Source organism: Lonchura striata, chromosome 8, assembly GCF_046129695.1.
Source record: "Lonchura striata isolate bLonStr1 chromosome 8, bLonStr1.mat, whole genome shotgun sequence".
Lineage (NCBI taxonomy): Eukaryota > Metazoa > Chordata > Aves > Passeriformes > Estrildidae > Lonchura > Lonchura striata.
In genome coordinates, this window is record NC_134610.1 from 30,741,763 (window position 1) to 30,766,536 (window position 24,774).

General features: G+C 38.2%; 1 protein-coding gene and 1 long non-coding RNA gene across 2 annotated transcripts; one reads left to right on the top strand and one right to left on the bottom strand.

The window, feature by feature from the left end:
* Window positions 1–1,723: 1,723 nt before the first annotated feature.
* On the bottom strand, window positions 1,724–12,076 carry LOC144246706 (uncharacterized). The gene is made up of 3 exons (XR_013340383.1): window positions 11,880–12,076; window positions 6,528–6,608; window positions 1,724–1,948 (listed from the first exon to the last, which is right to left on the bottom strand). It is a non-coding gene; the product is annotated as an uncharacterized LOC144246706 (long non-coding RNA).
* Window positions 12,077–17,712: 5,636 nt separating this feature from the next.
* Window positions 17,713–22,828, top strand: MSTN (myostatin). The gene is made up of 3 exons (XM_021531392.3): window positions 17,713–18,225; window positions 20,026–20,399; window positions 22,394–22,828. The coding sequence occupies exons 1-3, from the start codon at window positions 17,853–17,855 to the stop codon at window positions 22,772–22,774; spliced, it is 1,128 nt and encodes a 375-aa protein (XP_021387067.1). The 5' UTR covers window positions 17,713–17,852; the 3' UTR covers window positions 22,775–22,828.
* Window positions 22,829–24,774: the final 1,946 nt, after the last annotated feature.

Genomic DNA, 24,774 nt, shown 5'->3' on the forward strand with positions numbered 1-24,774 from the left:
TAGAGTTGTTTTCCCTAAAAAACCTTTCTGCATGATGGCTCCTGCTGTGGTGCCCACAGCAGCCACGTGTTAAATCACCACAGCAGCACCAGGGCTGGAAAATATAAATAGATATAATAAATACCAAGTCTAATTCACTTTTTTTTTTTAAATAAGGCAGTATAGCAGCTTCAGAAATATTCCTAATTTATATGCAAGTCCTCTTTTACTTAATTTTTTTATCAGTACCTAACAGCACTAAGGCATGAAGCCTAGGCAGACGTGCAAACTGCAGCCCTGGAAAACCCAGGCAGCAGCACAGCAAGAGGATTAACCAAACATGAGGCATTAGAATATTGCAAAGAGGATCAAAAGAGATTTGTGACTGAAAAGCCACCCACCAGAATTACAGTCAGCTGAGAAGCTGGACAGAGAAAAAGTGGGTAAATGTTTTGCATTTAGATGTCTCCCAGAATAAACTTAAACTTCAGGATGTGCACTGCAATACAACAGCAGATCAGGCTTCCCTGCAACATGGAGCTGCAACAAAGCCACCTTCTTTCCAAACTGAAAATCATAGCTTTGTGACAGTCAAATATTAGCTGGAAAAAAGCAAGAATCACATTGAAACATAGTTGCTTGCACGCCTAAAACAAAGAGCCCTGAGGGCAGCAACAAAGCAGCAGCTGTACAAAAATTGCCATACAAAAGGAAACAATACAAAGAAGTAAGAGGAACTTAAGGCCCAATCTTGCCATAACATTTCCTTCTCAAAAACAAAAATCACTGTTGGTGTTCCTGCTCCAAAAAGATACTAAAATTAATTATTAAACAGGAAATTACTTACCAGCAGTGATAAAGACAGACATCAATGCAGGCGTGGTTGTGGGTCAGCAGAACAGTGATACACTAAAACCCTGCTCCTGCCAATTTTGTGGCATCTGTGGACATTAATGTAGGGAAGTCATGTGTTTCAGAGGAATGCTGTACCCATGTCTGCATCTCCAAATTTCCATACTGAGATCAACATTATTATGAGCAACAACTCCTCCCTTTTCCTCCTCCTCTGCTTTGCTTTCACAGCTTGCTTTGGCTGCATCTGCCTATCTTTATGTCCATCCATAAATCTTTCCTTCCTCCTCCTTTCTTCAGATCCAGGAGGAGAGGGGAGGGCATGATCAGCCAGGTGGGTGTGTGGCTGTTAACTGAGCTTAACCCACCACATTATTTTATCCCAGCTTTTTTTCAGAGTAAGGCATCCTGCCCCTAAGAACTTTGTGTTCATGTGTTTTTAGGGACAAGGCCAAAGCTGATGAATGGGTGTGAAATGCAGAGTTTCTGCTAGTACCCACATTAAGTCCCCAAACCACTTCTCTATCAGATCAGCTCCAGCTTGCAAGATTAAGCAGTACAAACATGTGAAAGGGTGAACTCTTGCTGCCATGAGAGCAGTGATGATGGCTCTTGCTGCTTTAAGAGCCTGGCCCACTTCTCTCAGTTCTCCTCGAGGGCAGGCCTGCATCCCCCCGACTTTCAGGGATCTCACAGGCAGCCCGTGCAGAGAGCAGCAAAGACTCTGTGCTGCCATGCAGAACTGCTCCGTGTGCTCAGGAGGTGGGCAATAGAACTGGCCCCCTTTGAGCACAGGGCAAATGGATTTTCAAATGAGCCAGAAGAAATGAGCCAGAAGGTGCCTTAGAAAGAAGCTGTGCTAGTGACTGCCTCAGAGGATACATTAAAGCAAAGACGGGACTGAAGGATACAGATGCTGAGGAATCGCATCCCTTGGGGAGATTTATGGGTGACTGAATCTGAGCTATTGCTGCTGCTGAAAACTTCCATTTCCCTAAATTGCCTCGCTGGCTGAGATCAAGCCCTTTGTACTTTTTCTCATACACCAACATTACCTTTTGCAGTGCAAATGGCAAATAAATTCCTTTATAAAGTCACAAAATTACTTCAGCTGTCACTGAAATAAGAAGATAAATTTGAAATTAATTTTCAGAAGAGTCTAATTTACCAACAATGTCATCATGATTACCTCACATAATAAATATTTTGATATCTCTAGACATTATTCAATACCCAAATGATCTAATTAACTTATCTGAGATACCATACAATATTAAGTGTCCTTTCCACTCTATCATGAGGTTTTTCAGCTGCATCACCTTCAAATCAGAACTACTGTACACAAGGAAATCAATGACATTATATAGATCAAATAGAAAGATGCAATAATAGTTTTTGGAGATCATAACTAGAAATATTACCTATAACCACATAATGGCAAAGAAGAAAATAACAAATTTCATTCATGCTATAGGGTAGATGCCTATACACATAACTTTGCAATTCAATTTCAAGAGAGGAAAAAAACTTTTAACAATAAAAAAGTAATTTACTTGGGGGTACACAACTGTCTTGAGGACAATGTAAGCAAGTAGAACAACTCTGCTGAAATAATGTTGGTTATGGATGGTGTGTGCAACAGTTACTCAATCCTCAGGATTGAACAGAGCATGAGCTCACATTTCAGGAGCCCTTTCAGACTAAAGTTCTGCTTCAAGTCTCGTTTTTCCCAATTTCTCATTGATTTTATGATACCCATTCCCACCTTAAATATAGCAGTGGAAAGAATATTTCAGTTGGAATATGGAGTTAGATGGCATAAAATTGCTACACATTTACTTCATTAAGGCAGGCTTTGAAGAAAAGCTAATTTTGAGTGCATGTAAAAAACTTCGACAAAAAAGACTCAACATATTTGATCTGTTAATACGCATCGTTCTAAATAAGCCATTGAAGCTTAAGATCATCTACTGCTAAAAAGATCCAAAAGTTGAGAAAGCGTGATTTGAATAGTAAAGGGTTTGTGGAAAAAGCTTTGTGATGGAATAATACCAGGATGAATACCTCAGTTTTAGCTTTAATTGAGATACACTGTTCACCTGTGGCAGGGGGTGGATGAACCATAGGTTTGGAACTGTCAGAGGCTGCTGAGCTAAGCCAGGGCTGGAGCAAGGGGCAGGTCAGACCTACGGCAAAAAATAAACGTCCACAAGTACACTGCCAATAGTGAGAAGTGATGCCTAAGCATTCTGCTAGGCAAAGACAAACAGGGTGTAGGGCTGGAAGAAAACTTGTATCTAAGGCAAAATCTTGTTTATAGAAGCCTGAAAACCACCAAGGCTACAAAATCTATCAATGGAAGTTTAATGGTGGAAGCTCCAATCTCCATCCATTTTCCAGCTTACTAAAGAGCATACCTCGGGCAGTATGAACTGATGCCTGGTTTTGTTATACAAGCAGAAGTATACATTAGAAAAATGTCATGAGTATTACATGAGAACTAAGTCTCTCTGGATCAGCCTCTAGCTGTTTTAGGGTGCTGATATTCTGTATCACATCTGTTTGGGATGTGGCTCTGAGTTTTAATGAGGACAGATATGCAAACACACACACACACGGAGTTTTGTACCCTAATAATCTAAGATCCAGTAGCCCCTAAAACTAGAACATGCCTTAGAGGGATTTTTGAGTAAGATTATATAGTTATGTTTTAATAAAGTAATATAGTAAATATAGGAAAGTAATATAATCTCCAAGAGACAAGTGGACTACAAAAAACCCAGGAAAAAGCCACTTGATCCCAGGTGATCTGCCAACAACACTATAGCTTAATATTAACTTGAATAACTTCTCACTCTTTTTCTGGCTGTCCCTTCTTCCCCTTTCCCTCAAGTCAGAAATCTGCTTTTTGATGTCTGAATAAAAGATTGTTCATCTGACACAGTTTGAAGTTCAAGATCCTTCTTGTATGAGGCATGACCTCCTATTAGCTGGAAAACTTTACTGAAATACAGGCTTTGTGATGAGAGGCCAACAAATGGATGCAGTTTCCACAGCAAAACTTGTGTTACTTAGCTTCAAAACAAGCCTGCATTTAGTGAACTAAAGGAGTTGTTCAGTGGCACAGCTAAGAGCTCACAAACACACACAGTCTGACAAATTCTTTTCAGCCAGCATCAACAGGATCCACAGACAGGCATTTCAAGCCTCACTTCTTCTGAATCAGAGAGGATGAATCAGGATGAATAGTTTCAGCCAAACAAGAACATTTAGAGTTCTCATTTAAACTATCTCATCTAGGAACAGCATCACATAGTACAAGTAAATAAATGACCCGCAAATAAATAAATAAACAAATAAATAAGTGACCAAATAGGATCCTTTGAGCTTCATCAGTCACCTTTTTCTATTAAAAAAAACCCCTAGGCCATTCCATCTTGTTTATGGCCGTGAACAATTTCCTACCCTATTTATAATTGCCTTGATTTTATTTAATAAAGGAGTTAATAAGATTTTTTCTTCTGAAGTCTTTGGACAGTATTGATGTAAAATATACTAGGCAGACACCTGCTATAAGTAAGAATAAATCTGAATAAAGATGTAGCTGTTGAATTCACTTCTGAGATTCCCTGCAGGCTTACAATACAAGCACTCTATTCCACACATAATGACAGGCACAATAAATTAATGACTTGTATTTATGAATATAACATTATTTCATGGTTGGCACATACACGCAGTTACCACATCATACTGTCATAATATTTGTTTGATGTTCATATAAGGGCACAGTTAAGAAAAGAGTGTTCATCACCTTTTTATTAAGGTGACAAAAAAATGAGAACCATCTCTCACTTGGAAGAAGCATGTTTGGAAATAATTTGAAACACTAGCCCTCTCAGGAGAGGCAGCAAAAATATCTCTTCTATCATCTTACAAGAGTAGCCTGTGAGCCACGTTAATCATCTTGGACTGAAATTTATAACAACATATGGAAGACTTGCCTCACTATTATTAGAAGTTGCAAGTTTCATATGTGTTCCTCAACTAATTTAAGGGTCACTCCTGCTTCGAACATTATACCCCAAGTAATAAGTGCTATAACAGGTCATTTGCATTCAGGAAATTATTTTTGGAAGAAGCTCCTGCTTGATGCAAAAGGGCAAAGGACACTGGAGACTAAAGCCAAGAATTGACTTCTCTTGGCCCCTGATCCACACAGCTTTTGCAAGTCCAAATGATCTTTTAATTCAGTTTGAAAGGATTTTGATAACATTGCCTTTGGAATATTTTGTCTTCTGTGATATTTTGTCAGGTTTTATTGCTATTTACTCACGGCTTTGTGTATGTGGCTCTTAAAGAGCAGAACTGCACACAAGATTTGATCTCTTCAGTCAGCACTGTGACTTTCTTGTACCTTTGCCACACTTCAAATTTATTGTTATTTTATCTTTAGAAAGAAGAAAGTCACTTCATGTTATAATGCCACTGTCTTAGTCTCTGCATTATAGGTGTGAATCAAGAGTTTAGTGAAGAACTGTCTGCATCCTTTTGGGTATTGATACAGCTTCTCAGTTCTCCCAAGCAGCAAATATTTCGTGCTCCCTCCTGCAGTGAATTTGATGGCGTTACAAATATTTACATAGACACGTTGATGATGATCCCATTGCACGGAAATAGTATCCATACCCCACCCTCTTCCCCAAAATCAGAACTCCCCAAAGCTCAGTCCTACAACCACGAAAAGCCATTTTAGAAGGTTCTCAGCCAATTCCAAAAGTCAACACTGAGCATCAGTCAAGTGAACAAAGTCTGTTTATTTAAGCTCTGAAACACTTCTTTTTCCTCATGAATTTTCTTTAAATATAGTCACGCTGCTCCCACACTCAAGCACACAGCAGATGGAAAATAAATTTATTCTAGCTTATTTCCTGAATACTGAGCATGCAGCAGGCAAAATCACAGGTGGTGGTGTATACACTGGCTGCATGATGCACCACTGGCTAGTAGTAAAAATAATGTTACATTTTACTTTTATCCTGTGAGGAAAAGTACATTTCAGATCTTCTAGTGGAAATAAGATCTTGTCTTTGAAAAATTTTGGGTTCTTACCCACTGTTAAATTATAATTAAGGAATGCCACTGATAGAAGTGTTTAGTATTCTAATTATCACCTCAGTAAACTCAAGTGCAGTATTTAAAGCTATTACCTGATTTTAAAAAACTCTAATAATACATTGTTTGCATTAATCTAACCTATGCAAATCTGGTTTTAGATTAAAGACATTTCCATGTTATAGAAGTAGCCAGAACCACCCGAAGTGGAATAATTAATGCTGGTTTTTAAGAGCCATAGTTCTCATGAGGTTTGGCCATAGTTAAATGGGAAGCACTTTGAGAAAAATACCTTCATTTTATCATCTAGTCGGACAAACCTGTGGAGCAAACTGTTCAGCTGGGAGTACTCAGTCAGCCAGAGGAACAACTGAATTACCTGCAAAGCTTACAGGGTTTCATGCTTATTATTCTTTTAAAACACTGTTATTATTTAACAAGAATAGTGGCTATCTAGTTTAATTAAAAACTTCTTTTCAACATGCAGGTACTTTTTTTTGTAGCTTCCAAATACTAATGTGTAGAATGAGTATATATAGGACAGCTCTGGTTTATCTGCATCTGTCTAATTTATATGTTACCTTGCCAGAAATACTGTAGGCATTTGTAGAATATTGTTGATTACTCCATCTTCAGAGAAAGAAACTCCTTGCAGTATAACCCTAGAGAAGGGAGACAAGAATGATACAGAGCTGAAGCACCAATACCTAAAAAGCAGAGCTATTTACTATAGAAAAGAACCCAACAAAATAAATTATCTAAAGTTATGCATGGAACAGAGAAGGAAGATAAGAAAACACTGATTTCTCATAAAAATAAATACATTTTTTAAAAAAGGGTATAATAGACCATATAATGGAATGGAAAGAAAAGACACTGCATAGGGGTTAAAAAGACAATACCTAATACATAATGAGCTCACAGGAGATGCCACCATTATAATGAATTTAGAGTGCCCAGATTTACTGCAGTATACACCTCAAAGCTTGGACAGGATTTCTGATCTCATGCTTTCACACTAAAGCCAGCCTTTAGCAGAGCTCAAGGTGTGAGGTGGCAGATTATTTGTCAGGCTTGCTGAGATTCCTTGAAGATTATGCAGTTTCCTAGCACCCATGATTTTGGTAATATAACAAAGGACCTGGTTATATTCAAACAAGCACAGTTATCAATGATTTCACAGCCTCAGCCAAAATTATGGAGGTATTAATTAAACAGCAGAAAACAGAAAAGTATACATTTCATAGAACATGCAATTTAAAGACAGTTTCCCTGGAAAACAAAAGACATTGGTGAAAACCAGAAGAGAGAATGGAAAGGTAAAAGAAGGAACAGCAGCTCAAGCAACAAAGTTTGCATTTCCTGTAGCCATACTTCCCTTCATACCTCTGAATAAAGCCCCTTGAATCTTGATGAAAAATAAGCCCATAATTTTTAAGGAATTAGCAATTAGTAAGCATAGAAATATAAATCAACTGAATGTTAATGCTTAGGATACTAAATGGCTGAATTAGATCCAAGAATGAAAAGATATTTGCTTTACACCACTACAAAAGCAAAGAAAACTTACCAGGCTTATCTGAAGGGGAATGAAAGCAGCCTGAATTCCTGGCTCCAAAGGATTTTATCTTATGGATGCAAAGCCTGCTCTGGAGGCCTGAGACTCCTCAGACACTCACAAGAACTGCCCCAACCCCATTAGCTTTTTGGTTGATTACAACTCATTAAGGAGATTTGTGTTTTATTGTGGTTCTCTATTTAAACACCTGCTCTTACTCTATCATTTGTAGAGTGCCAAAAGAGATTTTCCAGGAAAACCCCAAACCAAATCCACTCTATCTTATAATGGCTATTGCACATGCCACAGAAATTTGTAAACAGAGTACCTGGATGCAAACTGTGATGGATATTTCCCCTGTGCTGTGTGGGGCAAAGGAAGTAGTGTAGATAAGACAAAAATTATTTCAGTTCTTTAGCCATGTCTCAGATCAACCTTCATCACCAGCTGAGCTGAGCCAGTGCCAGTGTATTTGAGCAAGCTGGTTCCAGGTTCTCTTTTTTTTCCCTTGCCTTTGGTTCCCTTCTTGGCACTTCTCAGGACCAAAAAATATGAGGCAAGTGTCTCTCAAGGCAAAGCTAGAAAATGTACTCGTCCTCAGAGGAAATCTGACCTTCCCCCCAGAATAAAGCCCAAATAAAGCTCAATTCGCTGCTGGAAGATGGAAAAATACTTGTTTAGCATCACCACAATCTGCAGCTGGGAGAAGAGGAGCCACCATTACCATGTTCCATTGCTGTTACTCCACAAACCAGGCAGCTGCTCATCTCCCCTTAACCTCCACAAATTCCCAGGACTGGGAATGCTTGTGCTGTCTGCTTTTATACTGAAAGAGAAACTCCATGGGGACACTGCTTTGAGAAAACTGAGATGGAAACACCCCCCTGTTACCATTGGCTGATTTTTCTCATTCTGTACAGAAAGAGGAAAGGTTTGGCCAGGCCACCATGACCCTTCTCATGTGAGGTGATCTTTTGGTGTGTTTCTGGGAAGGGTGTGGGTTCCCTGACTGCCCTTCTTCCAGCACAAGCATCCAGCCAGCCATGCTCTGGTTCCAGTGCCTGGTATTTTCCCAAGGAAGAAGGATATGGGAAAGGTAGACTGTGATTAATATACTGCAGATGGCAAACATGCTCACTTGAGAGGGAAGAGGTGCATACAGCATGAAGGGTGTGCTGCAGGAACTGCATAGCAATGCCAGCTCCCAAAGAGCAGCTCAACCCCAATGACTGGCTCCAGTGCCCCAGCTTAGGGAAATGGCTGTTTTCAGAAAGAAAAAAAAACCCTTTCCAAATGCAGTAGACACTCAGAGCATTCTGGGCTCTAATCCTTCATAAGCTAACTAAAAAGAACACCTCATAACTTGCTGTACTCAGAAACTACTGACAGATGTGACTTTCTCACTGTCTGCAAACCACAAATTACATCATTATAGTGAAAAACACTTTTCAATTAGATTCTCTCTAGAAAAGAAAAATTAAATTATGTGCTATGCAATGGTATTTGCTGGTATTATCCTCCGAATTTGTACTTGCTGCACTGTTCTAATTCACTCTGGGCTAACACAGCCTGGGGGCAAAGAGCTTCTTGAAACACAGCACATCATAATGCAAAACTAACACCCTTTCCCATGTAATATGCTTGTTCCAAAATTACTCACAGAAGAGGCTACGAAGTTACTTACCACCTTTCCTCTTCTTGTTACTCTTTATTAGTTCTAAATGGCTGAAAGAATGTGAAATTTAGCCCTATACAGTGACGTTGAAATTTAAAAAACCCACAACCTGTTAATCTGAGTTATTATTAAAATTATTAATTTTTATCAGTATCAGGTGACTTGAAATGTTAGCCCAAAGTGCAAGATGTTCATATCACTAAATAATTACCATTTCTAAGTACAGCATTATTCCTATATGAACTGCAAATACACATTTCATACCATCCCAGAGCCCTACTGAAATAAGTAATTCCTTCATGTTATTTTGATAAATCCTATCTCTTGTAAGAAATATATAGAATCTGTCAGGTAGCACAGCTGTGGAAAGTGTTTTGTGCCATTACAATGCCCTAGCTAATGCATGATTGACTGATGTGAAGGAAGGGCTACACAGAAAGGAAATCTCATTTCTCAAACCAGCCAGTGCAATGAGAAAGCTTTTGAGCAGAAACTGCTCTTCCATTTGAATGCCCAATTAGACATATCTTATAACTACAGCTATACCAACATAGTAACTTTTAATACAATTTAGGATCCAGTGAAGCAATTTCTCTCTACCCAGTTATTACTGGGATGTTAAAATTTACCACACTGCTTTCTCAGAGTTAGTCATATAAATCATTAGATACATCAATTAAGGTTTAGAATTAGTGAAGCAGGCAACTGCACAATTCAATAGTTATTCATTAATTTCCTTTGTTCTAGAGGCTTTGGACAAAATAAAAAATGCTTCCATTTCTTAACATTGAGCTACTTCAGTCAATTGTGGAAAGTATAATAAAGTAATTTGATGTAGTCAATTTTATTTCCATTTTGCATTGCATTCCTAAATGTACCATCAATCTCTTTTATTAGTATGATCTGAAAAGCCTTACATTTGGTCAAGTGATTATATTTTTAATTGATCACAACCTCAGCAAGTATGCAGCAAGTCTTTTTTTTTTTCTCAAAACATCAGAAGCAGTTGTGAAGTTCGTCAGATTTATGTACTGGAAAACCCTGGTACAAAGTTCACAACATAAAAAAAAGCTTTGTGTAGTTATCACAAAGTCAGTAGCAAACAAATAACTCTGTATCCATTAATCTGGGTATCTATGGAATATTTTTCTCCATTAACTCTTCCAGATCTACTCGCTAAAAGCCATTCTCAAGCCTTCATTATGCTGGGACATCTTTAAACTTTGAAGCCACTGTAACAATTTCAGATTTCCTATGTGAATTCCAATTTTTAAGCATCCTTTCAATCGTTTGCATAGTCAACAAAGAGTGTAAAATCTTTACATGATTTCCATGATTGTAGGGCATATAGCCATGGATACAGCAATGGTTGCTGTGAAGAGTTAATTCTTAAAGTAGTTTTATATCTCTGCAGAATGATAGAGAGGGTTGAAAGTCTGTTACTGAAGGTAAAAAAAACCCTAAACAGGCAATTCCCTTGTGGTTTATCCTTGTTTCCTGTCAACCTGCTAGCTAATGCTGCCAACAAGCAGGCTGATGGGAGAGAAAAACTTGAAATCCCAAGGATAAAAAAACCAAAAACAAACTTGTGAATTTTTAGAGCATCAGCTTTTAAAATTGTTAGGAATTGGAAGTGTGTCTTGCTAGAGCAACCAGAGGCAATTTTCAAGAGAAAAGGGCAGTAAAGCTAAAGCTTTAGCCAGTATAGGCAGTTTTCCTTCAGTTGATACAATAATTTGATGCTTCACAATGGAGCTCATAAATATGGAACATCTTTACTGCATCAGCAGGGAGTGAACAACAAATAAGGAAAGATATAAATAAAGCAGGGGTTATAAAAGTTTCTTCTTTGAGTTTCTTCTTGGATGCCACAATACCTTTAAACAGTTGTACTAGTTACGTGAAAATCCTTCAAACGTACCTAATTTAATAAAAATACCTTGGTATTTATATTATTTTCCTCTAAATGAGAATCAAATACATCAAGAAATTTTACACAGTTTCTGATCTGCTCTTTGTCTTCTAAAACCCTAAAGCAGCTTATGTGATTTCCTGTCTCTATGTTATTTTGTACAGGGGTTTTCATAAATACCTGATTGTTTGGGGTCTTACTTTAAAAGAAGCAGCTTCCTCAGAAACCACAGCCTCTTGTGCCTGCTTTTTCCCATAATACACTTATGACATTAAATGACTTTGTAGGGTTATATGTTTGTAATACATTATATTTCATCATATGTAAATAGCTGATTATTGATTATTATTATTGATGGAATTCACCTTCCTCAAAGGTCTTTGCTTATGAGCCAGCAGGGCTGATTGACAGAGCTTTGAACTAGACTTGGAGGAAGAGGGGATAACATCAGGAATGGCCATGGCAAGTTGTGGGATGACATGCCAGGGTTAGTGAGATGGGGTGCAAGTGAGAGCCCTGAGCTGGTGATGCCAAGACACACTGGTTGTGCTGGAGCACACTTGAAGTCTACAGAGATGAGCCAGGGGACTGTGAGGTGATCAGAGACAAGATGGGAACACCAGAGAGTTTAAACCCCTTATGTATTTAAAAAAAAAAAAAAAAAAAAAAGAAAAGAAAAAAGGAACAGGAAAAGCAGAAAGACTTCAGAGCAGCAGCTCTTGCTTCCCAGTAGATGCTGTTCCAGAAGAACCCAGCAGAGGACAGGCCACTCACACAAAATCACTGACCTCCCAGGGTGAAAATTCCCTCCGAAGAGCTGTGCCTCGGAGAAAAGAAAAACATTCCTGTAGATAGTGATGCTGAGACGAAGTATTTTGGTGTTTCAAGCACTTTGATTGTGCAAATGTAAAAATGAAACCTCTCCAAGCACGGTGACGACTCTTGAGAGGAATCCAAGGTTTCCCATTAGCAATGGGCAGCTGACGCAGCTATTTTAAAAGACATAGAAGATGAAAGTCAGGATGAATGTCAGGAATTTTGGGTAAAAGCAGAAAACCTACAACTGTAAAGAAAATAAAGAAAAGACAGCATCCTTTAAGAAGGGCAGAACCCTTAGAATTAACTAGATATTTAACAGGGCTCTTTTACAAGATATAAGATATATAGACACTACAGTAAAGGCTGCAGAATAAAATTCTGAACACAAAGGAATTAAAAAAACCCTTTCACTATAACTGCATTCTTCCTTAAAAGCTTTTAATGAACTTAATGTACTTCCCTATCTGTTTCTAGGTTTCATTTCAACTGTTGTATCAGGTTGGTTCTGGAGGAAAGTGTACTGCAACATGCAGGAGAGGGAAAAGCAACAGGGCATTTTCGGCCTAATTCCACAGGCACAATTATGCGTGGCAACACAAAAGCTGCAGGAGGAGGGAGATGGCCAGAAGCTGAAGGTAATAACTTCCCCAAAGCCTATGTTCATCAGCATCTCTTGGGCAAGCTGAAAGATGCATCATGGGCTGAAATGGCCACAGCAGCCCTTTGCCACCCGTTTTACCCGTTTCCCCAATTTTATCATTGCACAATTGCATACCATGGCTCGTGAGACACTCATTAGCAGGCAGACCTCACTAGTGCAACACTCTCAGCTTCTGAGTGGAGGAAATAATCTGCCATTTTGTCCCGGTATTCAAACCACAGACCCAAGTATACCTCAGGGGAGAACACTCAAAATCCCAAATTGCTGAACATCTTGGTCTTCATGGGAAAGCCACCTGCCAGCAGGGGTTGAGAAAGAATTGCAGGATACCCCATCCAGATGCCAGTGTACCAAGGCATCCATACTCTGAGCCACACCTGCTCTTCTCCTGTGTGAAATAGGATGTCTGGAACTCAGAACTGGTAAAACCGATGTGGATTTCTTTATTGGTAGGCTGAGGGAGTTAAATATTCATACCATCAACATCCATGAAGTTGACTTCCAGTAGCTGATACAGCAGAATGTTTAGAAGATTATATATGACTACATTTTAAAGGAAAAAAAGAAGCATAGCAAAGGACAAACTCTTTCAGGCCATTTGTTCCAGAGCAAGAACTCACATGAGTTACAGCTTTCCTATTTTAGTTCATGGTAATAAGTTTAAAAGTGGCTGTGTTTGCCTTACATTTACATAATGTAATTGGGATAGTGTTTCCATAGGCATTTTGTTATTGCAAGAGTTCTTTCTAGGTGTTTTATAGGTATGGTCTTATATCTGTATTATGGTTCAAAGTAATACATTTATCTTGTGATTCAGATGGCTATGAGAAAGCACCTGGTAAGCTGGACTCATAATTAAGCACTTGAAACACTCTGACTTCAATACATTTTATGATATGTCTGAATTTTTCTATTCAAATTTAACTATTCCAAACAAAATAACTGCACAATCATTATTTCCGGTTATAGAGGCAAAGAGAGAAATGAGTCTAGTGCAAAAAGATTTTAAATGGACTTTTGTATACATTTCATTTTGCTATTCTTGAATTTAGGTTTTGTGCTGACAAAAGTGAGAGAAAAGCTTACTCAATTAGTACCTTCCTCAGCAGCTCAGGAAGAATGTTTTCTGTATAAGCAAATCAGGGAGAGAAGCCAACTGGTTCAGAGGTAGCACTTGACATCAACGTAAATAGCAATCACAGATTTACAGTGCATTTTGCAACACCTGCTTTGTTTCTTCCAGTTCTGCCTCCTGAGATGAATCAATTATGAGAACTATTTCATTTAACTTAAACAACAGAATAAAGAAAAGTGAATTTCTGGTCCTGCAGGCTGTAAGGCAGTGTTTGAAAATGTAGCCCACAGCAGGATGAAGTCATCCAGTTACTGGTAGGGTTATAACCCATGTCCCTTTCCTCCCCTGCCAGGAAAGCAGCTCCTTCATACTCCTGTAACTCTCCCTTTTCTCAGAAATGTCCTGGTTGCCTTCCATGTCTGTTGGTCCTCCCCCAGAAGGAGCTGAGCTCTCAGCTGGCTGTCCCTGGGCGCTGCTGGCCGGGCAGGGGTGACAGGCTGCGGATGCTGCAGCGAGCGGCGAGCTGAGCGCGGCCGGGGGAGCACGAGCTCTCTGCATAACGAGAGCCTGCCAAAAAGGATGGGTAATGCTTGGGCTCTGCTTGCCTTCTCCTCAGGGAGGGCATTACTAATCTCCTTTTCCTCTGCACAGTCACTGTTTTTCCACATAACTTGCAGTTACAGCATGTCTTTGAAACCTCTTTATCAAATTTGTAGGGGTGGGTTTGGTTTCTTTTCCCTTTTTTTCAACTTTTTTCTTAAGGTTTTCCAAAAGCTCATGGTGGAAGGGGGAAAGTAGAGGAGAAGTTGCCAGGTAGACAGATGTATGCCTTTTTCCTTTACAAAGGAACATTCTTGCAGTGCTTGATTTTGGGGGCCTGAGCCATGATCTTCGCATAGTCAGGATTGGGAATACTATTCGCTATTGGCAGGCACAACGGGTAGAATGACACAAATCCCAAAGATAATATTAAAATGCCATAAAGTTCAGTAAGATGTGCATTTCATATTTAACTCTTCTTTAGTTTTGCTAGTGATAATGTGTTAGGGGGTTTGTTGTTGTTGGGGTTTTTAAAAATATTTTTTTGCCTGATAAATTTTAGAACAACTTTTACCTGGTCTCTTCATCACTTATTTTTTCCCTCTTCTATCACCTACTTCTGTAGTCATCACTCTTCATCGCTTGTAGTCATCCCAGTTTTTCCAAAATCACTATAATGCAAATCAAATAGAAAAATAAATCACATATTCTATTATTATTATCAAATAAATTAGATCCTTCAATAGGTCCTGATCAAGTGCAATTCTTTGTGCTCTTTCCTAAATTCTTGCAATTCCAGATAAAAATAAGGATAAGTCAGCAACCAGAAAAGATGAAAAGTATTCTACCAACAGCCTAGAGTACCTATGAAATGCATTTTACGAGGGAAATGAAAATATTGGTCTCTCTTGTGCAGCTGCTGGTGAATTCTGGGGTGCTTTTGTCACCTCCAGTCCCTGTGTCATCACTCCAGCTGCTATTGCTGCCTCCTAAACACCGGTGCTCAGCAGGGTCTGTTTGCCACCACATGTCACCTGAACCCTTGCTCTGAGCTCCTTGGGGTTTTGGCCCTGCAGCCATAACTAAATACTGCACAAAAAGGAGCAAAGGGACTCTTGCTTGCAGATTAATGGACTCTCTGCAGAAGACTGGGAAAAGAACCTTGAAGCTCTGCATGTTCTTGCTGGCCAGCCAGAGCAGGAGGAGTGGCAGGAGAAGAAGCAGGTGAGGTCCCAGTGAGGCTGCAGAGCACAGCCCAAGAGGATTACAGTGCTGAGGCACTGCTTTGCTGAGCACCTCTCTTGCCCCTCTCTCTCATGAGTGGCTTTTAGCCATGGTTTTCCAGAACACTGAATTACTTTCATATCAATGACTGCATCATTATTTCTATCATTATTGATGGATCATTATCTTAAACTGTTTCTGGTGTGAAACCTGGTAGCTGTCAAACTTTCCACTTGGGATAGAGTCCTTTCTATAGCCATATGGTTAAGTTTGGTTTAAAATAAAGAATAATTAAAAATAATTTTATTATGACATTAACCATAGAAATAGTAAACATCCCCCAACTTAAATCCCCCCAAAATTCACTAACAGGTCAGCGCTTTTCAGAAATATTCTTACTGTGAATCATCCTATGCATGTTCCATAAAAACACATTTCTAGCACTTGAAATGCACTCAGAGTCTGTTTTAAAGATGTTACAGGCATGGCAGGCAGTCTGCCCTGAAAACTCCTGATTTCTTGTTCCAGTGAACCATGGCCCATTTGTGTTACCAGATGCTGGAAGTAGCTGCAGTTTACACATCTCTGTGTAAAAATCAAATGCCCAGGAGCTAAGGCAGCAATCTCCTTGCTTTAAACATGGGTTTTGGCTAAAATCAGAATATCAGGGTCTGACCCTAAAGCTATATGCCTGGAATGTGTGAGTATGATACATCTATCACCTGCATCAACTTTACATCAGGGCAGGACAACCAATTCCAATTGAATAATTGTGATTTATGTCACTGGTTATGAACTGAATATTAGGCTTAGTTCTGTGGTATACAGTGAATTTGCATACCCTGGAGAGGCAATACAAAAAGAATATGAATGACTACGCAGAAAAAAAAAATAATTTGAGAGTTCTGTTCACATCTTTTCTTATACCAACATTTTTCCTACATGAACACGTGCAAAACCCCTTGTCTGACATATTTTTAGGTGTACTTAGAATGGGAAAAAAAAAAAGAAACTCCATGAAAAACTGAAAATTCAGTCCTAACTTAGGCAAACTTTGGCATATTGCATGAAATTCTAAGATTTCCCTTTGCTGTAATACACCGATTCCAAATATTCAAATATATACAATACATAGCAATTCCAGGGTTTCTGTTTGCTGTGACACGTGTTGAGCAGTAACCCCCTCTCCCCCCTCACTGTGTGTTCCATAATTACTGCTAACAGCTCATCAAATGTGAACTGCATTTGATTTTAAGATCAAATGTAAGATTTTATAAGCCATAACCTACGCAATCACACAGAGATGTATCTCTCTTATGCAGAAAGCATATTAAAACTGCATTTTTTAACATATAAGCAGGACATAAGATAATTTCTAAGTGAGTACAAAGTAATAAAGTGCAGAGATGCCACTTAAGTTGGCATAATGCAGAGATATTTTGAAGAGAAATAAAAGGTTATATGGAAAATAAAGATAAATACACAGTAGAGATTTAAATATTTTAAGTCTTTTAATGCTTTGACTAATAATGGAAAAAGTAAGTTAAATTATTCCTGTGTAATATTAGAGTGAGTAACTAAAGATATTATTTTAAAAACCTTTGCTACTAAAGATAATTTACTGCCCAGTATTCTGGTGACAGCACGAAGAGGGGACAGAATCGTTTTTCATTACTGACTATTAATTCAGTAAAGGATTTTTTCTGTGGATTTTGGTGTATTCTAAAGGGGAAAACAAATAAGACAGGCATTTGCATAATGTCACATATGCACAAAACCTCCAATACTGCTTTAGCTTATGTCTAGGAAAACAGAGTAAGGTTTTCTGAAATAGGAACTGCTAAATATCTATCAGTTGTTGAACAATAAAAATCAGTACTCATTGCAATCCATTTCTAAAGTATAATTTTCCTGCCTGCAAAAAGTAACCCCTCAGGATTTTCTTTTAAATAGAACAAACTTTCAAGTCAGAAAGATTGGTAGAAGCCTAAAGCAAGTTTAGAGCAAGGTTTCTCTTGATTCATAGTACAAGCACACAGTTGGTATAATATTTAAGAATGACAGTGCTGTCTTTCAGTACTGCTGCCCACAATACTTGGAAATATATCCTTTCAGAATGTGAAGGCATATCCTCTGTGAAGTACCCAGATAAATCAGTTCACCCTTGGCTGTAACTAAACGCTGTCTAGTGACTTGTGATCGACAGGGCTTTACCCTCTGACAGCCACATTCATTGTTGGGACAGCAACCAATCGTCGGGTTTGACGACATGAGCCTAATCAAAGTTGGAGTATAAAAAGCCCCCTTGGAATATATAAGGTACACCACTGTGGCAAGCTGTCTCTCAGATTGCATTTGCTTGCACGGATCTGTTTAGTACTGAAAGGGAAAGGGGGAGGGGGAAAAAAAAGAAGGGAAAAGTGCTGCACTGAATGTGAGATCATGCAAAAGCTAGTGCTCTATGCTTCTATTTACCTGTTCATGCTGATTTCGGTTGATCCGGTGGCTCTTGATGACAGTAGTCAGCCCACAGAGAACGCTGAAAAGGACGGACTGTGCAATGCTTGTACATGGAGACAGAATACAAAATCTTCCAGAATAGAAGCCATAAAAATTCAGATCCTCAGCAAACTGCGTCTGGAACAAGCTCCTAACATTAGCAGGGATGTTATTAAACAACTTTTACCCAAGGCTCCTCCACTGCAGGAACTGATTGATCAGTATGATGTGCAGAGAGATGACAGTAGCGATGGCTCTTTGGAAGATGATGACTATCATGCCACCACCGAAACGATTATCACAATGCCTACAGAGTGTAAGTAAACCCTGCTTCTTTCGCCTCCCACTGCCCCTCTGAGAGAGTTGTCTCCCTGCTGCAGAGCCACACAACTCTTCCTCAGGCTCTCCCAACAGACTGCTGGCTGAAGTCTGCTGGAGGGAGGGAGGAGAGCTTTATTTCTAAAGAATTTGAGCCAGGTTCAGATGACCGTGTGGCGATCCTTTGTTTTACTGTTCAGTTTTCAGCTCCTTATAATGTGTGTGCCCTGTAGCACTTAGGATTTGCCCATTGCCTTAGAAAGCAAAGGGAGATCTGCAGTTCAGTCAGCTTCGTTATCTGCAGCACTCGGGGCATTTCCTCTAGCAAATATAAAGTACAAGTGCAGATAATGAGAGAACTATAATTTTGAGAGAGGTTTCACTGGCCAGTATTTTTAGAAGCAATAAAAATCAACAGAAATGCAGCTTAGAGCACTACACCTATCTAACTGCAACATGCTACAGCAAGTGCAAGCAGAGAGTTAAATTCTTGCCTCTTTGCTGATCCCATAAACTAGCACCACCCACCTCAGAGTTAAAACTATATATTTAAAGCAAATATGTGTGTAACAGATTAAATGTAAAAATGTCCGTGCTATAGCAATCAGCTCATGTAATCGTGCCAAGGAAGAATGAAGGCATTTACTGAATGAGCAGATTCTGAGTTATCTTCCGAGTGCTAAACATCTGCTATGCCTCCTATCAAGTATCTTTTGCACAGCTAATACTGTAGTATCTTATGTTCTTCATCAGCTAAAGTATTTGACTATGGCAGCTGTTTTTTTAAATAACACTTACGAATATGATGTCAAAAAGGAAAACTATGACAGGACATATAAGGCATGTTAGCAGTTATAGATATCATTATGATATGCAGACTAGAATAATATCAGCTGCTCTCACCAGCTAAAAATGAACCCACAAATGAAAAAGTATATTTTTCAACTTAGTAATTATTAAGATGGGCACTTAATAGCATTATTTTACTGCAGCCTTATAACAAAGCTGAGGTCTGCCTGATTTTTATTCCAGACTTTTATGTTCAAGGCTTTATAACTATTTTTAATCAAACTGCTACATATTTACAGTGACAAGAAAAGTAGTTGTATTTCATTGCTCTGAGTTCATTTCCTACTTCTTATAAAAAGAACTTGAGCTATTTTAAATGCACTAAAGAGACAGGTATCTTAAGTGATGAGATTTATGAAAGTCCTGCACCATTTAGGATTAGTACTACCCATTTTATCCTGGCATGGAAAGATATTGCCATGACTAGGTATGACAGCTGCATCGTAGGCTACAGGAAGGAGGAACGCAGCACTGCATGTGACTTTCCTCTAATATTATTCAAATGAAAACAAAATGATCCTTATATTAATCCCCTCAATTATTTTCTTCCCACTGAGAAAAGAAATGTAAGAGTTTGTGCAGTTTGCCCAGAGCTGTATGTTCTGCAGCAAGCTGAGGCTTTGGAGTAAATTAGAAATAGCTGGATCACCACACAAGTGTTGAGTCAGTTTATGCAAAGTTGCTATTCTGCATGCTTTATGAAGGTCCTCGGGAGGTGACCAGCAGAAGTGAACTGATAGTAGGTGAAAGAGTAATTTTGTTGACATCCACTAAAGTTGCTGTAGAGTGTAAACCACAGAAAAGGAATTAAGTTAAATCTACTTTGTTACTGGTACTCTTTATAATGTACTGTAATATTTTTTACACAGTCTGAAAAAAATAGTCAGGTTTATATACGCATTTTTTCTTGTTCCCTGTTCAGTAATCTGTTCTTTCCATTCATTTATAGCTGATTTTCTTGTACAAATGGAGGGAAAACCAAAATGTTGCTTCTTTAAGTTTAGCTCTAAGATACAATATAACAAAGTAGTAAAAGCACAATTGTGGATATACTTGAGGCAAGTCCAAAAACCTACAACGGTGTTTGTGCAGATCCTGAGACTTATTAAGCCCATGAAAGATGGTACAAGATATACTGGAATTCGATCTTTGAAACTTGACATGAACCCAGGCACCGGTATTTGGCAGAGTATTGATGTGAAGACAGTGTTGCAAAATTGGCTCAAACAGCCTGAATCCAATTTAGGCATCGAAATAAAAGCTTTTGATGAGAACGGACGGAATCTTGCTGTAACTTTCCCAGGACCGGGTGAAGATGGATTGGTAAGTCTATTTAGAAAAACCACATTTCATTGAAAAGCATTTAGATTTTTTTAAGGTCATTTTCTCCTATTTTAAGGATAAAATTGATGCATTGTTTAGGGAATGGACGATAAAGGTTCTGTATATCCAATTCTTTCATTCTTTGCTCTCTGAACATGCCAAAAATCAATAGCTTTCCTCTGCTTCCATTTCCCTATCTAAAAAATTGAGAGAAATTGAAGTATTTCAAAGAGACATTGCAAGGCATTAACAAGAAGAGGTTTTGGCAATTAATGATGGATGATACTATCAAAGTAACATTGTTCTCAATTTTGAGAGCAAATACTAGTTAATAAGCATCTATTTCACATAAAGTTAAACAACAGTCTTTAGATTCTTTTACTGGTTGGGAAAGATGCCTCCAATATTGCTGAGAAGGCAAGGGAGTTTCTACATACTCTCTATGCATATATTTTCTATTAACAACAACAGAAGTTTTCTCTTTATGAAGGTGAGAACAGATCTTCATAATGTTAAGTACTTTACATTTCAGTATTTGGTAGAGTGCATCATTCTACCTATTAGAAGCGTCTGAATAGAGAAATTCTGCTAGATACAATAATTGAGTCATGATGATAAGGAAGTGCACAAAATAACTATCTGGGTTTTTTTTTCATAAGACTAGATAAACAAATTAAATCCAAAATGTACCTACAAGTACATCTAAAGTGAAACTACATTTCGCCTGCTGTTTGTTTCTGTAAATCACAGAAACATAGAAATATTTAGATTGGAGAAGACCATTGTGTCCAATCATATTTATGCAGTAAATTTGGTTTAACTTCACAGCAGTGTAATATAATTTAAAAGGGCTGAGAAGAACAACTCTGTGATATCTTAATTGCATATCCAATATAATGTGGATCTCTTGTATTTGAAACAGGCAAGCTGGATAGCATGATCAGGAATGGCCTCACCACTTCCATCCATTCAAATGATGATACATACAAATAACCCATGGCTATCATCACCTATAAATAAACTTTTCAATGGCAGAGCCGGGTTAGAGGCACAGATAATGGGAGAGGAAATCTTTCTTTCCCCCATCGCCTCTCCAGCAGCTCCCCTCCCAGTACAGGTGTGCTCCTCTTACCAAACACCTCCCTATATAATTTACCTTTAGAAAGGGCACTTCCAGCAGCTCCACATCTTGCAGGTATCTGGGGAGAGGGAAATCTCTGTAACAAAGTTATCTAGGCTGTTATTCCTGAGGAATAGGCTCCATGGGATGGCCCCATCAGTGCCAAATCAGCACATGGGGAAGAAATCAGTGTGTAGAAGGCAGCAACTTTAGGAACTTTTTCAAAGTTGCAATTGTGGAGGTTGCCATTTTCTTCTAGTCTCAGTTAGTGACTGCGGAAATACACCTTCCATAGGAGGCATGTGCCTCAGGGATCTGCCAAAAGTGCATTCCTGGCCACAGGACTCTTCCAGGAGTCAAAATATTTAGCTGGTCCTCCAAATTCATTCAGTCATAGAGTCATTCAAGCAAGCAGCAACAGAGGAGCAACTTTCGTCCTCCTTGGTCTTGACAATACACTTTCCTTGATATCCAGAAAGTCTGATTCCATATTATTTTAATGATGGGAATTTCAGAAGGAGTCACAAAAGCTCTTATTATGGAGTTTAAAACAAAGTAAAAAAAAAAAAAATCCACATCAAAAGTAAAAATCCAGCATCCTCCAAATTTCTGAAATGTTCTTATAGCTGTTTAAGAATGTTAGCACTGAGACAATGGTGATTTCAGGGACAAATACTCAGGTATTAAAACTTTGTATAGAGAAACAGCGGGGAAATGCAGAGATAACTAAGAGAATTGCAGGTCAAATTTTGCTTGCAAACTTCATTTCAGAATATTAATTTGATACATCTACATCTGAAATTTTGTTTGCATGTTTTGAGTGAACTTGGGCTTACCTCAGAAATGATTCCAATTCCTTCTCCTCTTCACACAGAACCCATTTCTAGAGGTCAGAGTTACAGACACACCAAAAAGGTCCCGCAGAGATTTTGGTCTCGACTGTGACGAGCACTCGACAGAATCCCGATGTTGCCGCTACCCGCTGACAGTGGATTTCGAAGCCTTCGGGTGGGATTGGATTATCGCTCCTAAAAGATACAAAGCGAATTATTGCTCCGGAGAATGTGAATTTGTGTTTTTACAAAAGTACCCTCACACCCACCTGGTGCACCAAGCCAACCCCAGAGGCTCGGCAGGCCCTTGCTGCACGCCCACCAAGATGTCCCCCATCAACATGCTGTACTTCAACGGCAAAGAACAAATCATCTACGGCAAGATACCAGCCATGGTTGTAGATCGCTGCGGGTGCTCATGAGATCCTCGTCGGATCCACCGCTTCACACATCATGGAAGCTACCAAAAAAAAAAAAAAAAAAAAAAAGAAAAAAAATTAAAAAAAAGAAAAAAAAGGAGAAAAATAGAAAAAGTTCTACTCCCTCACCAGTGTTTCAAACTGTGAAGTTACGTACACAAGGCATTGCCGACCTCCTGTGTGCTACCAGCAGCAGTTACAGAACATGAACTAAAGGACAGTGTAATTACCTGATGGCTGCTTGTGAGCCAGCAAAAGAGAAAAGCTACAATCAAAATCATGGGATTTAATCCACTAAGTTCTTACATTATGAGGGAACCAATATTCAGTCATTTGGATGCAAATTAATATGCAGGTTTCAGTACACATTGGCAATCAAAAGCAAGCTCCTTCTCACCTGAGGACAGAAGGAGCAGGCTTTTAGGTTCCTTTCTTCACAGCTTCACTTAATATCATATTTACAGGAACATATATACTGGTAACATATATGCCACTACACAATACCACCAAAATCATCCTTAAACACTTGAATATATAGTGCAGACTTGTGAAATGTATCAGACAAAATTCCACATAAACGGACAAACCCTGAAATTAGGGATGGCATAGTGTATTTAGTGTGTTTCCATTCCTTTTTCTCATTAGTATGTTAGTAATCAATGGCAATGGTGCTACGTAAGCAGGCTGAGAAAATAGAAAGATAGTTATATAAGTGAAAGAATTTAGGCTTAATAACGAATTTGCCCTATCCTCAGGTACACTATTCAACATTCGCAAGAAATAGATATTTTTTAAATGAAAAGGAAGAGCTTTCTAGACATAGAAAAACAGAAGGCAGTAGAGAAATCTAACATCCAAATTGCAATCCCACATTTTAACCTGCCTTTGCAACATTACCGTTTGCACTATGGTAAACCAATGCAAATAGTTGGTTGCTACAGATATTGTTTAAAAACCACTTTGATATAACAGACTTGTGTAATATGTATGCATCAATATTTTGTAAATAAATGTTTATTTTTTAATCACTGTTGGTATATGTTCATCACAAGAGAAGAATGACTTTAACCTGTATTTTAGTTTAATAAACAAACCCCAATATTCTCTTCATAATATAATTTTCTGGATTTTAACACAAATAATATGTAGGAACAATACAACAAAGTAAACCATATGTTGAGAATTATTCTACATTTTATATATTTTTTACATTGGTATGAGCCATCTAAGATAAATGATGGCTGTTGACATGTTTATAAGGTTCTTTGGGTTACTGTTTTTATGGTCATTTTGATCCACAACTGAATTTCCATATTTTGAATGTTATGTTCATAAACAATGATACCACAAAAGATTGCTATTAAATGCATTTTATTATATTTAAAAGTTTGCAGCAAAGTATTTTCTGTATTTGAGTAAACATAGTACATGGATTTCCACAAAATTCTGTACATTTTCCTTATAGCAAAATATTGTTAATTGAAATTAAAAAGATCTATTTACTTTAAAGTCCATTTCATTTCACATGTGAAATAGAACTGATAAATCAGGTGTTTGTTAAGAAACACAATCACTGTTAAAACAGATTCATGTTAGTATGATGCACGTTTTTGTTATATTCCAGAGATCAGTTTTGAATTTTCCTTTGTGTAAAACCACCCTAAAATTGCAAAACCGCTTGATTTTCTTTCCCTTCCTCTTTTATATATTTTATGCTTTGGTGGTAAATAATTTTGTATTGAGTTTTTTTTTTACTTTTTTAAAAAATTTGTATGTAAGGACATTAAAACTTAAAGTTTGAGTGATGAGGTCTGAAATGTAAAAGCAAACAGATTTTCTGCAATTTCTTTTGAATGATTAGGAGCTCTGCTAAAGCTGTGTCCAGGCACCAAGCAGATGTTCAGCTTCTCCTGATGCAGTTCACCAGAGCAGGTCCCTGGGGCCCTTAAATACACTTTCAATTTAGTTTCCCACAAAACACTATCAGACTAAATAAAAAATCT

Excerpts from the sequence above, each read along its gene's own strand:
- MSTN (XM_021531392.3), top strand. The coding sequence starts at position 17,853 with ATGCAAAAGCTAGTGCTCTATGCTTCTATTTACCTGTTCATGCTGATT. Across the intron at positions 18,226-20,025 it reads TATCACAATGCCTACAGAGT|CTGATTTTCTTGTACAAATG; the intron begins GTAAGTAAACCC and ends ATTCATTTATAG. Across the intron at positions 20,400-22,393 it reads GACCGGGTGAAGATGGATTG|AACCCATTTCTAGAGGTCAG; the intron begins GTAAGTCTATTT and ends CTCTTCACACAG.